At 45.1% G+C, this 14935-nt stretch overlaps 1 protein-coding gene across 10 annotated transcripts in view; it reads left to right on the top strand.

The window, feature by feature from the left end:
• Positions 1–14935, top strand: part of LOC117903818 (uncharacterized protein CG43867) — a 105610-nt gene that overhangs the window by 22188 nt on the left and 68487 nt on the right. For 2 of the 10 annotated variants that reach the window (XM_034816268.1, XM_034816267.1), the window contains exon 1: positions 6413–7132. The exons of 7 other annotated variants lie outside the window; for them this stretch is intronic. In XM_034816268.1, the coding sequence (XP_034672159.1) occupies positions 6428–7132 (705 nt within the window). In that variant the 5' untranslated portion in view covers positions 6413–6427. Of the gene's footprint in view, positions 1–6405; positions 7133–14935 lie in introns of those variants that run through there. One more of the 10 variants, XM_034816262.1, reaches the window with a different exon arrangement.

The following is a 14935-nucleotide window of genomic DNA, read 5'->3' as shown; positions in this document are numbered from 1 at the left end:
ACAACACAAGGGATAACAAGAAGGATGCGGACTCAGAGGGTAACAAGCTAATAAAGTTGCTCTAGCATTCCTTTTCTTTTTTCTAGGGATTTGTTCCCTTCTTTGTCTGAGGCTTCGCTGCCTACGTTTTGGTGTGGCATAAAGCATGATTATGCCTCTGTTCAAGCAATTAATGCGAGGGCTACTGCTGCTGCTCCTGCTCCTGCTACTTCTCTCTTATATTCTCCTATATCTTTTGCCCCTTTTCTTCTGTTTGGTGAAAAACCGCAGTACAGTTGTGTGTTAAGCGGCTTTGGCAAATGTACTTTAAGCCTTTTATTTGTTGTTGCTCTTGCAATGTTGCAATAACTCACACTTACACGGCTGCGAGATGGTGGTTCGGGTTGGGTTTAGGGAGCGCCACTCGAAATAATAATGCCAAAAAATTATTTTAAGCGGATTTAGCCCAAGAGAGTCGAGAGTCATCGTCGTCGTTGGCGTCTTACCTCGCATAAAGGTCTCACTTCTGTTCCCCACAAAAAGTGGGCGAAAATTTATGGAAAACTATACGAGCAGAAGAGTGGCAATAAAACGGGCAAAAGGATGTGGGAAAATGTGTGTGTGTGAGTGTGTGTGTTTGGGGGGGAAAACAATACGAGAAAGAAGAGCCTTGGTCCAAAGGCAGATGGAAGTCAGAGAGCAATAAAATATATATTTATGTGCATGGGATTAAAAAGGGTATTAGTCAGTTGTTACTTTATGTAGTTCCCCCTTTCAGGCATCCTGCCACCCCTTCAGCTATCCACATTCTCACACAGTTGTTGGACTTTGGTCAACAATAACAGAGAGGTTCCTTCCACAGGATTCCCTGTGCCAAACAGGCGACAAACATTCACTTAACGATGTCTCTCTGTGTGTGTGTGTGTCTCCTGGCAGGGGGCAGGAGGGGTCAGCCCTGGGGTGTGTTTTCTCACTGGTGATGAAAGCCAAACATTTGAGAATCCCATGCACTGCGCGTAGGTGTTGCAAATTGATTTACTCCCGAGGCACAGCACAGCACGGGGGGTTCGTTCTTCTCGTTTGGAGATTTGCGTTTCGGATTCAAATTGAATTCGAATTTAGGGGACACATCCAAATGAGCTCCATCGGGGCATTCAAGCAGCCATCGATGGTTATGCGGAAATGGATTTCTCTCAAATATTGCTTGTCATTTGCCTGCACAACTACCATATGAAGGCGGGGGAGGACTCCCTTTTCTATTTAACATAAATTTAACAAGTTGTCAGCTCTCTGGCATGCTGAGCGTTTTTGGCTTAATTGCTCAACAAGTTGGCCCCCAGCTGTGTGACCGAAAGCCACAAGCAAAAATATCATAAAATATTTCGTAGTTTTTGCATTCGAATTGTCGCTTTTCCCTTTGTGTGTGTGTGTGTGTGTGTCTGAGTTTGGGGACATGCCACCTGCCAGGCGCTGGGGGTAAATTGTGGCAATGTGGCAGGGTCAAATTACATGTGGATTTTATACCAAAAATTCAATTAGATCCTGAAGCGAGCTCCTTGCAGGTGACAGCTGTTCCCATCGCTCTCTTCTCTCTTTATGGCATTAGATCGGTCTCTTTGTTGTTTCCTCTTTCTCTCTGGCAATCTCCCATCTATGTATAACTCTCTTCTGCATGTCAGATTATTTGATTGCAAATTTAGTGGCAAAATACGTCGATCCCGACAGTTGTCTCCTCTTTGTAACTCTGGCTTTACATCTTGATATCCTTCTTTCTCTCTCTCTCTGGCTCTGGCATTAACTAACTTTTGGTCTCAGCCATAAATCTGTCTCTAGCACACTCTGTCGCTCTCTCTGTAATTGGCACTCGGTCCGCATTTGGCATGCCCTTTCTCCACATCGCTCCATCTCTCTCTCTCCCCATAGCGTTTGCTTTCACTGGTGGGAAAAAAGGTCAGCAGCCGAAAATCAATAGACGACAGCTAATGCCCGTCTCTGCCTTCCTGATCCTTTTGCCCCTTGGCTCATCATTGCGGGGGGTGGGGGTCTCCTGCTCATCCTCATCCTTCTCACTGGCTTGATGTTGACATGTTGTCGTCATCATCATCGCTCCACGACTGCGACTACGAGTACGACAACGACGGCGTTTAATTTAAAATTCAAATGCAAACATGTTTGGCAACGCGAACCGTTAGCAGAGCGGTGGGGTGGGGCTAAGGGCAGGAGGCAGGAGGCAGGTGGTTCCTGCAGTTCCTCCGTGGAGCAGGGGCAAGTCATTAAAATTCGCAGGCGGCCAAAACATGTGGCCAACTTGCTTTCGTCTTTCTTGCCCCCCCGCCGCTTTAAGCTTAAGCGAGGACTCAAAGCGAGAGAGGAAGTGAGAGCGCGACGGAGAGAGAGACGGAGAGAGAGAAAGGAGAGAGAGAAAGGAGTCGAGTAGGTTAAGCGAGAACCGAGGCAGTGCTTTAAGAGAGTCCTCCTGCTGGGGCTCCTCTTTAATGTGAGCCAGGAATCAAAGCAGGAAAGTATGCTACAGGCGACACACGTTGTGCCTGGCCTGTGCGGTCTTTTTTGCCTTTTGGGTGGGCGCCAAGCAATCAGCAGGCCGAATACCGAATGGTATACCCCGTTATTCACCACACACGAAACCAGAGAGACACATTTTCCCCATTCAACAAATGTCCTCCCCAAAATAAAGGGAAATGCTGCGCACTCTTGATTTTGGCGCTACAAAAAGGGAAGTTCTCTTGTGGCATATCCCGTGCCTGAAATGCGTTTGAGGTCTATACATTTAGCATGATTCACAGCAGAGCAGAGAGCAATTATTAATACTTACCCAATAATGATTTATTGTATGGCAGTTCGTATATAATATTCTTCGTTAAGTTGTGAAATCTGCATAAAATCGGTCCCTCAACAGTCAAGAACTTCTGAATTATTTTTCCATGTCAGATCTGAGCATTGATGTCTCTATTTACAGGGTATTTTTCCATCTGTTACTCGCTTTCTCGCTCTTGGTATGTGCAAAATTCTAGGACGCAGGACTTTCGCTCCAATTGCAACCGTTATTTTCTACCAGCCAGCTGGTTGTTCAGTGGGGAAATTACCTCAACACTTTTCCCCACATTTCCATTCTCAACACGAAGACCGACACGGACATGGACACACACATGCGCAGGCCCTGCCAGCTGTTCAGCGGCAGCAGCAGCAGGCTCTATGCGAGAGTGGTTGTGTGTGTGTGTGTGTCTTTCCTCTGTGTGGGTCGGTAAATCACATCCGTGGCACAGCACACGGCAATCAGTTTGTCTTTGGCTGCGTAACGCGTTGCGTGCTCCGCGGGAAAGAGACTCCGCCTTATCCGCACATTTCGCATATCCCATATCCTCGCATATCCTCGCATATCCTCGTTGCATCCGTATCGCATATTCCGTGTGGAGAGACGCTCGCGACCAACAAATAAAAAGTGAAATTTTGTTTGTTGATATTTTTTGAAGAGTTTTTTTTTATGGTTTCGTTTTTTTGCGCAAAGAATATTATTGTGAAAAATTGTGAATTTGCCACCAGCATAAATTGCGACAAACTCCACAGAAAATTCTGTCCTGTTTCTGTCTCACTCGATGGGCACTCGCTATGCCGATGGGCGCGAAAATCTGTGTCCAAAAAATATACAATTTTTGAAAAGCGGCCAAGAGTGGCCTGCCTGCCTACTCTCCACTTGTTTGTCTTTCATATTGGCAAGTGCCTTTGGTATTTCCATGGAATGTTGAATGCTTTTTTTTTGGGAAAGTGAAGTTTATGAAATATTTCTAGGAATTATCTTGAATATCTGTGGGGCTTGTAAGTTAAATATAACGAATTTTGTGTAGAGAATATTGTTTATCAATGAAGTTAACTTACACGAAAGTTCCGCACAGTAAATGAGTGGTTAATAAACTTAAATTACGGTTTGCTTCAGCTTTTGAAAAATATTTTTGCCAGAAATAAAGCATTCGGTATGACATGTGTGTGGCCTTTGGCTTGCAGCAGATGAAATTTATTGATGAAGAGAAAATCGTGCTCCTACATAAGTAGCTACAGAAATCTGTGCAGTCAAATTTTGGCCTTAAAATCAAATTCAGACAACACCAGGGAATTATTTTGAGTGAATTAATGGCGTAAATATAGAGGAAATATTTGATTATAGTGAAAGTCCATTCAACTTTTTTGTAGGGACACTCGAAGTATTTTTGAGATATTATTGATGTCCAATTATATTTGTTTATGGGAAATAAGTAGGCTCAAAAGATCTGTTGTGCATCTATCACAAGAAAGTGAAATTGTGTCTTCAATTTTAAACTCAATTGAATGATTGACAGGATTTTTGCGCAGATTTTCCTTTAGATTTTCGCCCCTTTAAATTTCAAGCTGGTGTCATTAATGTGAATGTTGTTCCCCGGGTGTTGCCACACATATGTGTGTGTGTGTGTGTGTGTGTGTGTGTGTTTGTGTCGAGGCAATTGCATGCCTTGTGCCTCGTGCCTCCCATCTCACAGGCTGTCTGCCACATGCCACAAGCAGACAGAGCAAGAGAACGAGCGCTGGAAGGGTGAGAGCGTGTGGGTGGGAGTGGAGCGCCGTATGTATATTATCTCCAGTGAATTATGGCCTGGCCATATAGATTCCAAAACGGCTTGTCCTTACAAGAACTACAGCTAAAGTTCCTGGCGACTCTCTGGCCACTGGCCCCATGTCTGCCACAAACACTGCCAGCACAGAGCAACACACAGCCACGGTACACACAGGGACCCTTCTTAGAGAGAGAGAGAGAGAGAGAGAGGGGGAGAGTCCCTGCTCCTGCCCCGTCCTGGTAGTATATGTATCATCATCATCATCATCATACATTTTGTGTGGCACACATTGTTAAATGGACGATACAAAACTTCAGACACCCCAAAGCAGGAGTAGCAGGAGCAGAAGGCAGACGGCAGGAGTCATGGACACGGACATGGACATGTCCTGGACAGGACAGAACACCACCCACTGCTCCTTGCCTGCAACATACTCCCTGCCTCCTGCATGCATGCTGTTGCATCGAATTTCTCTGCTCTGCTCTGCTCTGGGAGGACTGTAGCCATTCCACTTGATATCTGATCTCTATCCTCTATGCTCTCCCTATCTCCATCTCTATCTCGTATAGATACAATATACGTTCGTTGGAGTATTTCTGGTATTTCTGGGCTTAAATCATGCCAATGTCTGACCGCATAATCGAAAAAGGTTTAGCCACTAATTAGCCAAAGCTTCAGAGAGCCATCGCTCCATCCTGCGACTCCCATTTCCATTCCCATTCACATTTCCATTTCCTCTGCCTTTTCCCGTCCCTTCCTTCTTCTCGCTGGGAGAAAGCAGAATTTATTGATGGCTGGACAGCATTAGCCTGGCATTCGTTTTGCTCCTTCGCTTCCTACCATCCAGAAATTGAGTTATTTATGCTACGGAATTGATTGCTGCTTGTTGTAAATTGCCAGCACCAGTGCGTCCGTCTGGGGGCATCATGTAAGGCGTGTGGAGGCGACTCAAAACGTGTTGTGCCATCGATACATTGGTGTTTTCTTGTACTTTTTGTTGTTGTTTTGTTTCGAAGCGAAGAGCTCTGATTTCTGCAATCATTTGTTTATGGACTTAATCAGAGGCACAAGCAGCATGTCTCCTTTGGCTTTCCTCAGTGCTGCTCATTTGTACTCAATGTACTTGCGTTGCGGCAATATTTGTAACCCTTTCAATGCAGAAAATCCATTTTCTGTTTGCACATTTGCACATAAGTTCCCATAAGCGAACGGATATCATTCCCCGTGTCAGCCCCGTACATTAATTTCCTTCCCTCTAGAACTCTTTCACATTTTATTTATTTATTTGTTGTTGCTGTGTGGTTGATTCTTCAACAGTCGCTTCTGTTGTGGCATCAGATTTAATTTATTTATTTATCTGTTTTACGGCATTCGATTGCCATTTTCCATATGGACAAACGCGATTCACGATTTTCGATTTAGTCGCCCATCAAATGGCAAATGACAAACAATCTGTTTCTGCGGTTAATGTCCCATTTCCATTTACCCACTGCCCTTCCCTGGGACCACGCCTCTTTTTATTTTTTTTGTGCGTTTCCCGCGGGGCCATTAATCATTTGGGCGACGCCTAAAAGTATGCAGCATGCAATTAAAAAAGAAACAATTGCAACATAAATTTGCATGACAGACAGAAGGAGTGAGACAGAAAGCGAGACAGAGTGTGTGTGTGTGTGTGTTGCAACAAATTCTTTTGCCACTTTGCCACAGTAAGTGACCAGCGAGAGAGAGAGAGAAGTGACGAGATTCTCGCGCGACGAATGCCATGGGCCGAACAGTGTGCCCATCCTAAGCGAAGCGAATAATACCGTGTAAAGTGCAACAAAAACTCTCTGCCCCGACTCTCGATGGACATTAATGGAGGTGGAGCCAAGCTGCTGCCGCGCGAAGGCGACTGCTCAAGGCGGCCCCACAGTGCAGGACCCACAAGTAGCAGCAGCAGCACCACCACCACCACAGCCACTGCCATGGAGGTGACGATGAACACCAGCACCACCACCACCACAACCACGATCATTGAGTGCTCCTCCTCAACCACAACGACAGGAGTGGCAGCAGGAGCAGCGGCAGCCACAGCCGAGAATCCAGGGCCAGGCACATCGTCCAACAGTTCGCCGGGTAGCGGATCGCCTGGTGGTTACATCCATCATCACATGCATCATGGATCTCCGCTGCACCACCAGCTTCATCCCTTCCAGCTGCACCACACGGCACCACCCTCACCCCTGGCCGCCGTTCGCAGTCATCCACATCAGCATCAGCAGCAACAGCAGCAGCATCCGCATCCAGCGGGTTGCCCGGCCTTGTGCTGCTCCTCTGGTGCCCACCACATGAGCCATGTGCCCCACCTGGGACCGCACCACTCGCTCTATCCGCTGATGGCTGCCGCCACGTTGGGATATGCTGGCTCCAGTGGTCCCAGTTCCCTGGTCAACTCCCCGGCCCTGGGCAGGCGGAAACGCTACACCAGCACCTCCTCGAACTGTTCCAGCCAATTCAACAACAATTATGCCGGCCTCGATGTCGATTCGCTCGATGATATGCTGAAAAAGGTAAGAATTCGACTGGGAATATTCTTTTAGAAAGAAAAACTGGCTAAGAAGACCGCTTGCCATGTTAAAAATTAAAAAATTAAATGACTTACAAGACGTTTGTTGATTTAATTTAATTTATTTTTAATGATAGTTTAAGTCTTTAGCTAGCATAATTATGTATTATCATTAACATTCGATTCCTTCCATATTGTTTTCCAAAAATTCAAACAAATTTCGATGATCTTTTCTGCCATTTTGAAATCTTTTCAATCAGAGAAGAATACAAAATTTTGAGTGTAGATTTTCAAGTTGTTAAAACCCCTGGAAAGAATGGAAAGGCAAGGAACTTCCCTTTCCAGTTGCTTCTTCCTACTGGTGGAGTTCAAAGTTTAGTTGAGGGGTTGCCTCTGCAGGAACCTCGCTGGATTCTCTCCGCCTTCCCCTTGGAAGTTTTCTTTTGTGGGCAGCAGCACTTCTTTAAGATTTTAAACCCTACCCCCATCCCTTTTTCTGCTGCTGCTGTCGTGTCAGGCTTCTTTCCTACCTAGCTGTCCGTTGTCTGTCTTTCTGTCAGTATTCCTTCTTCTGTTTGCCCTTGTCTGTTGGTTGTCCACTGCCGCTCCATGCCCCCATGCTCTTGTGTTCCGTCCCTCTGTCTGTCTGCCCCGCCTGTCGCAAAGCCATAAATCTTGAGCCTAGTCCGCACACAGCGTGTGGTCGGCTCCAGGTTTCCAGGTCCTGCTCCTGCTCCTCCAGCGAGGCCACTGCGAAATGTATGCAAGGCTTTATTTTTTTTGTGTTTGTTTAACATTTTTAAGGCTGGCCACACACAGAAAAACAAGTGGAAAGGGGGTAGGCCTCAGCCACTGCCTCTGCCTCTTCCTGGGTCGAGGTCTGTGGCAGCAATGAGAGGCCTCATAAATAATATGCGACAGGTTTTGCCCGGCCGCATGCGAACAATTTAAATTGTAATGCGCCCCAAAAACCGACAAAGAAGTTGGCAATAGAAAATGCCAATGCAAATGCGAATGACGGTGGTGGCAACCCTGGACAGGCAGTGCCAGAGCTGCCACCATGTGTGCTTTGTGTGTGTGCCGATGGGCGATAATGAACTCGACACGTGCCCCAGGGGGATCGACACTGCAAGAAAAAGCAAACGAAATGCATCCTCAACGCAGCAAAGAAAGGTTCTTTTGGCAAATAATCATTCTGGAATACCCTAGCGAATGTCCAGAACTTTACGATATCCTTGCAGTTCCATTGCGATTAGAAAGTTAACTCAAAGACCTACCATAACCCAGACAAAACGTTTTCGTCGCGGCACACACTCATATTCGAGCCCTTATTTACAGTCAGGAAATCCGCATGGTGCCCAAATTTGTCAACTGAATGCCTTCTGGCTATTATCTACCGTAAAACCCATATTGTGTGCCCAATATTTGAAGGCTCTTTTGTGTGCCAAAGTTCTTTTTGGCGCTCAGTGCAGTGGGAAGGCTCGTTGCGGTCGTTTCACCGCTTTCACCTGCGGATGTCGCATTGCTGTGCTCCACAACAAGGGAGTACCTGGCAGTACCTCTGGGGGCTGTTGCCTCTCCTCTGCATTGCATTTGTGGCAGATATAATTGATAGGGGTAGCAGGGTAGGGGCACTGGCACGGACACGGGCACCCATTGCGGCTGAAACTGTTGCCATTGCCTCGATTACGGTGTGGCATACTTCCACGGAAGGAAGGCGAAGCGCGTGCATACTGGCAATTTGAATAATGGTGCCAAATATGCGGACATTTCATTGTTAAACTAAACCACAAAAGCACTGAGCCACTGGCAAACCATTGAAGAGCCAACATCGCCAGCACCACAACCAGCCAAGAACTGGGGCAGGCACACAGAGAAAAATGAGACGGCGGAGACAGAGGGCCAGAAAGCAAATCAGTTGGAAAATGCTGACAATCAAAGTTCGACTCAATCGACTACCCCCCGCCCTTAGTCGCTTCAATTTCTGATAAACATGGGCAGGACATAACGAGGAAAACCCCCAAAGAGCCGAGAAAAACACACAGAAAATAAAGAATGGTAATGAAGTTCGAAGGGAAAGTGGTAAAGGGCCAAACCCCAAAAAGAGAAAAACCAATGGCAAAGGACGAAAAACAAGAGTACAATTTTCAATAGGCAAAACGGAACTTAAATCGAATCCGAAGCACATGACAAAACAACAAACAAACCGAAGTTCCACAAATGCAGGAAAAGGAAAGAAAAAGCCAGAAAAACGACAGAGATATAGGAAGCGGGAGGCGTAGGAGGAGGCAGAACTGGGAGTGGAAACTCCACTTGTGGTCGGCGTCTGGTGGTGGTGCGTTGTCGTTTGTGGGCGGCAAAACTTCGCCGACAAAACCAAAAACTTTGAAGCGCCTCAAACAAGTTCAGCTGCAAGCCAAACGAAACGAAACAAAAGATTGTAAAAGATTTTCAAAAGAAGCGGCAGGACAATGGGCACAGGACAATGCACTCTCCACAGTCTATGTAAGAGATTCGGTGAAAGAGCGCGGAACTCTGGAGTATGCTGACCACTCCAAACCTATGGGCAGCACTCGATTCAAGTTCGAGCTGTGCTGAAATTAATCAAAGAAAAAGCTCAAAGAAGTTCAAAAGGTTATGTCCAGTGTGCAGTGTGACCAGTTAAAAGTTTTCATCCAGTTGAAATCTTTCAATTTTAATGATTTCAAGAAACATTTATTTAATCGAGAAACTATAATTAAGTCTATGTGAATCAAAATCTGGCATTAGTTAGCTTAAAGGACATGGCTTGTCAGTGTGGCTCCGTTACAGTGTGACCGTATGGGCTTCTAGTAATATTCTGAAAGTGTGAAAGCGCGAGGGCAGGTGCAAATGGGTTTACCCTCCGTATCCCCCCGTAGCAATTCCATTTGTGGCTTAGACTTTCCCTCTTTCTCTCTCTCTCGCTATGTGTGGGTGGAGTCTGGGATTGGGGCCGTGTACTATGCCCCAAGTGCTCGTTAGCCGACATGAAATGCCTTTGTGCCATGAAATAAGCTCGCACCCGCATGGCCACATCCTCCATTACTGGACCCAGGACCACCCACGTCCCACTCCTCCTGCTGCTGCTCCTCTTTCTACTACTTTGCTGTAACTCCTCTCCCTCTCTGTCAGTGTGTGTGTGTGTGAAATAATGTTTTTATAAGTCACCTTTATGTAATGACAATGGGGAATCATTAAATGTCTATTTGAGCATTTTTTATTTGGCTTTTCCATCGGCACTGGCCCCCTGCCACTGTGGCCGCTGGCGATACTCCTCGCTGTATATTTTCTGCCTGCATTTTTTTTATATACACTGTAAAAAAGGGGCACTGTGCCATTGAGCAGATTTTTGCAGTACACACAAGGAAGCAATGCAACGAAAGATCAGCTGCATCTCATCCATCCATCTCTTTCTTCTGGTTGTTACCAACTTTAAAGTTACGTCCCCTTCCAAATTCGTTACTTTTGCGGCTGTAATTATGAGTGACAAGCAGTGAAGGCGGAAATGGATAAAGATAAAGAGTAGGAGAGATAAATAGAACAGATCCAATCCAACTTGGATTGGAATAGAAACAGTTGGGGGGCTTGGAGTCATGGGACACTTTCCATATCCCCAAAATCCTTAGTCTACTTTTCAGCTTGGCCGCAAACGAAATTGAAAGCCACAAAACACACAAAAACCATGAAGAATAAAAATAAAAACATCAGAAAAGCAAAAGAAAACACACCAGAGAAAGCACAGCGCCATAAAACCCAAGACTCAAAACAAAAAGCTGATAAAAAAAAGGAAACGAAAGCAAGAAAACAACAAAAAACGAGAAGGGACGTGTGAGACGCTTCTTACGCGTCACAACTTTTATACCCGGCACTCAGTACTACATCTGCAACTTAGCGGTTATTTGTCAAATTTTACATTTTTTCTTCATCTGTCATCTACATCAACAACACTACTCACGCCAACACGCTCCTTTAGCTCGCCACCCTCCCCTATAGACACACACTGCAGAGTCGCGGCAGAGTCAGCGGCAGAGGAAGCGGCAGAGGCAGCGGCAGAGGCAGAGGCAGTGACGTGTCAGGGGCCAGGCCATAAACAGCGCGAAGCAGAGTGTTAATGCTGCGGGACGGGGTGGGTTTGGCTACTGCAAATTAATTTCTTCATTGTAGCTATAATAATGATCCAATCGTATCCCAATTTGGTGATCTGATAGATATGGTCATTCCCTACGGAATGGCGTTTTTAGTTTTCTGCTATCTTCAAAATTGTAGATTTGGGAGGTTTTCGCCCTTTTGCGGAGGCGGAAGGGGGCGTGGCTCATTTTTGAAATACACTTGTAACAGTGTGAGCATACAGAAGTCTGTATGCAAAATTAGGTGGCTCTAGCTCTTATAGTCTCTGAGTACTAGGCGCTCATCAGGACGGACAGACGGACAGACGGACAGACGGACAGACAGACAGACAGACAGAGACTCGGCTATTGATGCTGATCAAGAATATATATACTTTATGGGGTCGGAAACGTTTCCTTCTGTGCGTTACATACAACCGTTATGTGCACAAATACAATATACCCTATTTACTCTTCGAGTACCGGGTATAACAAAAAGGGTTGCCACTTAAGTCAGCGTTCCGCTGGCCATGTGCGTGTCCATCAGGGGATTTCCCTTCAATTAGGATTAATACTCAAGATACCACAGAAGAAAAAGGGGAAAATCCCAAAGAAAAATGCCAAGAAAAACCTAGACGAAAATCAAGCCATGCAGGGAAAATAGGGACAAAACAGGAGTGGGTTCGGGTGGGGGGATGTCTCTAACAAGTAGGAGACGGTGTCCTTAGCCCACCATCCCACAACCCCAAAGGAATGCAAGCACAATTGAGGCATTATTAGTAAAGTAGTTTTAACATACCAAAAGCTGATGCGGGTGGGGGAAAAGTCGGCAAAATTCCTGGTCAAAAGTCAAAAAGGATATCCCTTTGCGTTGATGAGGGACTGACGCGATCCTGAAAGCAAACTTTTATCCCTTTTTTTATGTGTGTTTTTTGGTTATTTCTTTTCCAGGGTTTAAATTGCTTAAAAGTACAATTTATCACAATTGCCAATTGGATATACTGTATGCATGTCGCTGTCTCTTTCACTCTCCAATGTCCTCTCTCTTTCCTTCTGCAGACTTATATCTCTGGGACTCTGGCAACTTTTGGCCCCACCGTTTTCCCACCTCCATCAGCTGTCAAAATGATTTTTCTTTCCCTGTCACTCTTCCTCTCAGCCATCATTTGTGCCGGCGACTTCTAGCCCTCTACCTTTCTCTCCCGCTCTGTTTTACACTACATACATCTCTCATTCTCGCTCTCTTCTTCTCTCTCAGTGGCTATTTGTTTGCTTATTTTTGGAGATTGGGTCATTTGAACTTTTGTTTTGTTTTGTTTGTGCTTTTCTGGACAGTTCTGTGGTCGAGAATTTGTTAAAAAGTTTTGTGTTTGTATCTGGGCCAGAGGGACAGAGGGGTGGGGGCAGTGAAAGTACCGTTACCACTTGACCTGCCATGAATTTGCCACACGAAAATCAATTGATATTTGGTTTGAAAAAGATAAAAATATCCCCCAACGATGACAATTATTTTCATCGACTTTTAATCGATATACATACCAGTCTTGAGATATCGAAATGATAGCGATAGTTTGTAAACGCACTCTGTTGGGAGCTTGCTCTTTAGCTTTATGTAAATTTTAAATGCGGCACCAGCCACTCCCGCCCCACTCTGCCTCGCAGTCCATTATGCAACACCTGCCGCTAACCCGATAACCGATAACAATGTTTTGAGCATCATCAAAAGAGTGGGAGAGAGACGGGCAGAGGGCGACAGAGTGAACACTTTGTGACGACACTTTGGCGCAATATGCAAATTTAATATGATTTTAATTTGGCCAAACAGCAGAGTGTGACGCCATGCCACTCCTTGGGGCAGGCACTCTCTCTACTCCCCTCTCTCTCTCTCTCTCTCTCTTTCTACATGTGTTTGTGTGCACCCTCAATGGTGGCGTCATCGTCATTGTTATCGTCAAACTATTCAAAAAGAAAAACCTGACAGCCATCCCGCATGCCACCTCCTTCAACCATCATCATCCGATCCGATCCCTTTCTGGACTACTATTTTTCTTTCCTTTTTGCGTGCTGCATACTTTTGTGTGTGTGTTGCTGCTGCTGCCGTTTTTTTCATGCATTGAGATTCAGAATTCAGTGGATTCACAGGATTCACTGGATTCAGGTTGTCCTTTTGTGTGTTGCAGCCCCCTCTCTGGCTGCTCCCGTTCCTTCTCGTGCTGTCGTGTATATTCATGTTCACGTGTAGATTTTATTAAACATATGAATTCATTATGTAAATGTTGTTCCCTGAGTTTGGGTAGGCAGGGAATAAACAGGGAAATGTAAGGGGAATAAACAGCAGAAAGGACACGGAAAAGAATCCAAAAGAGGGGAGGGAGGACAGGCGAAAGAACAGGTAAAGAAATGCAAAAAAAAAACAAAACAAAATGTATGGAAATTGTCCTGTTCGTCCCCGACGTTGTCGTCGCCATTCATTTCACATGCATAGTTGGGCACCGTTGGGTTAATGGGTTATGTGCCGTGATTTTCGTGGGGAAAACAACCCGCACCGCCATTCGCCATCCTGTGCAACTCCATTTTGCCATTCCCATTCCATTTGGCATCCTTCAGAAACGAACATACTCGAACTTCAGAGATCTTTTGTTGATTTTTATGTAAAGCGCAAATTGATTTGCCATTGGGAATGGAAATGCGAATGCGAATACAAAATGTTGCAATGCAAAAAGGGGGAAATGGAAATGAAAATGAAAATTGGTTGGGGAAGTGGAAGTGGATGGGAAAAATACAGTAAGCAATCATAAGGGGAATGAAAATTATCAACAGAGAAGGCAAAGAGATTGCGGTAAGGTTTATATTGGGAATGAATGCTGAATGGCAGTATACTCACTCCCTGAAAGATAAAGAAACGAAAGAGCACTTGGAGCTGACATTCCGAGCTGAAAGCACTTCGGAGTCAGATGTAGCCATGAGAATTGGCTTTAATTATCATCTAATCGAAAATATATATAAATAAACATTCCACGCATAGTTAAAAGCTTTTTATATGTTAAAGTCTTTAAAATATTTGATTTTTATATGGCTAGAGGATGTGTATCCTTGTTTTTTTTATTGATATTCCATCAAAATACTTTACTAACAGTCAAATATTTATTTTTCTTTCATTGCAGGTGAGTCGAAATGAAGTCTAACAAAGGTCGAAGGGTTTCCTTCGCATCCCGTTTTGTTTACACAGAACTCTGCACCAGATGTTGTGGTGTTTTGCTGACCAGAGCAAATCTGCTTTCTTCCTGGCAAAAAAGATGACACCACAGTGTTATGCGAGGCTGTAGGTTTTGGCTTTTATAACCAATATTAATCATACCTCAAATATGTATTCCTGAGTGCATTTTTAAGGTGGAGCCTTGCGAAAAGTTTTCTGTTACAGGATCAATTCGAAAATATGCCCTTCTTTCGCTCAGTGAAACTCCTTAAGAGAAGAAATTCAGAGCTCCAATCACAGCATCCTGCCTGTCAGGGATTCTGTTTCTTCTCTTTCTCCTTCTCCATTCCCACGTACCCCCGAACCCATTCCGTTTGTTATTGTTGTTCGCACACAATTAACACTCGAAATGTTTAACAGGCTTACTGTAGTGAGGGAGAGGAGGATATGGGGCTCAAGTGGCAGACAGACGCACCAGCCGCCC

This window comes from Drosophila subobscura, chromosome A (assembly GCF_008121235.1).
Source record: "Drosophila subobscura isolate 14011-0131.10 chromosome A, UCBerk_Dsub_1.0, whole genome shotgun sequence".
Lineage (NCBI taxonomy): Eukaryota > Metazoa > Arthropoda > Insecta > Diptera > Drosophilidae > Drosophila > Drosophila subobscura.
This window is presented reverse-complemented; position numbering and strand designations above follow the sequence as displayed.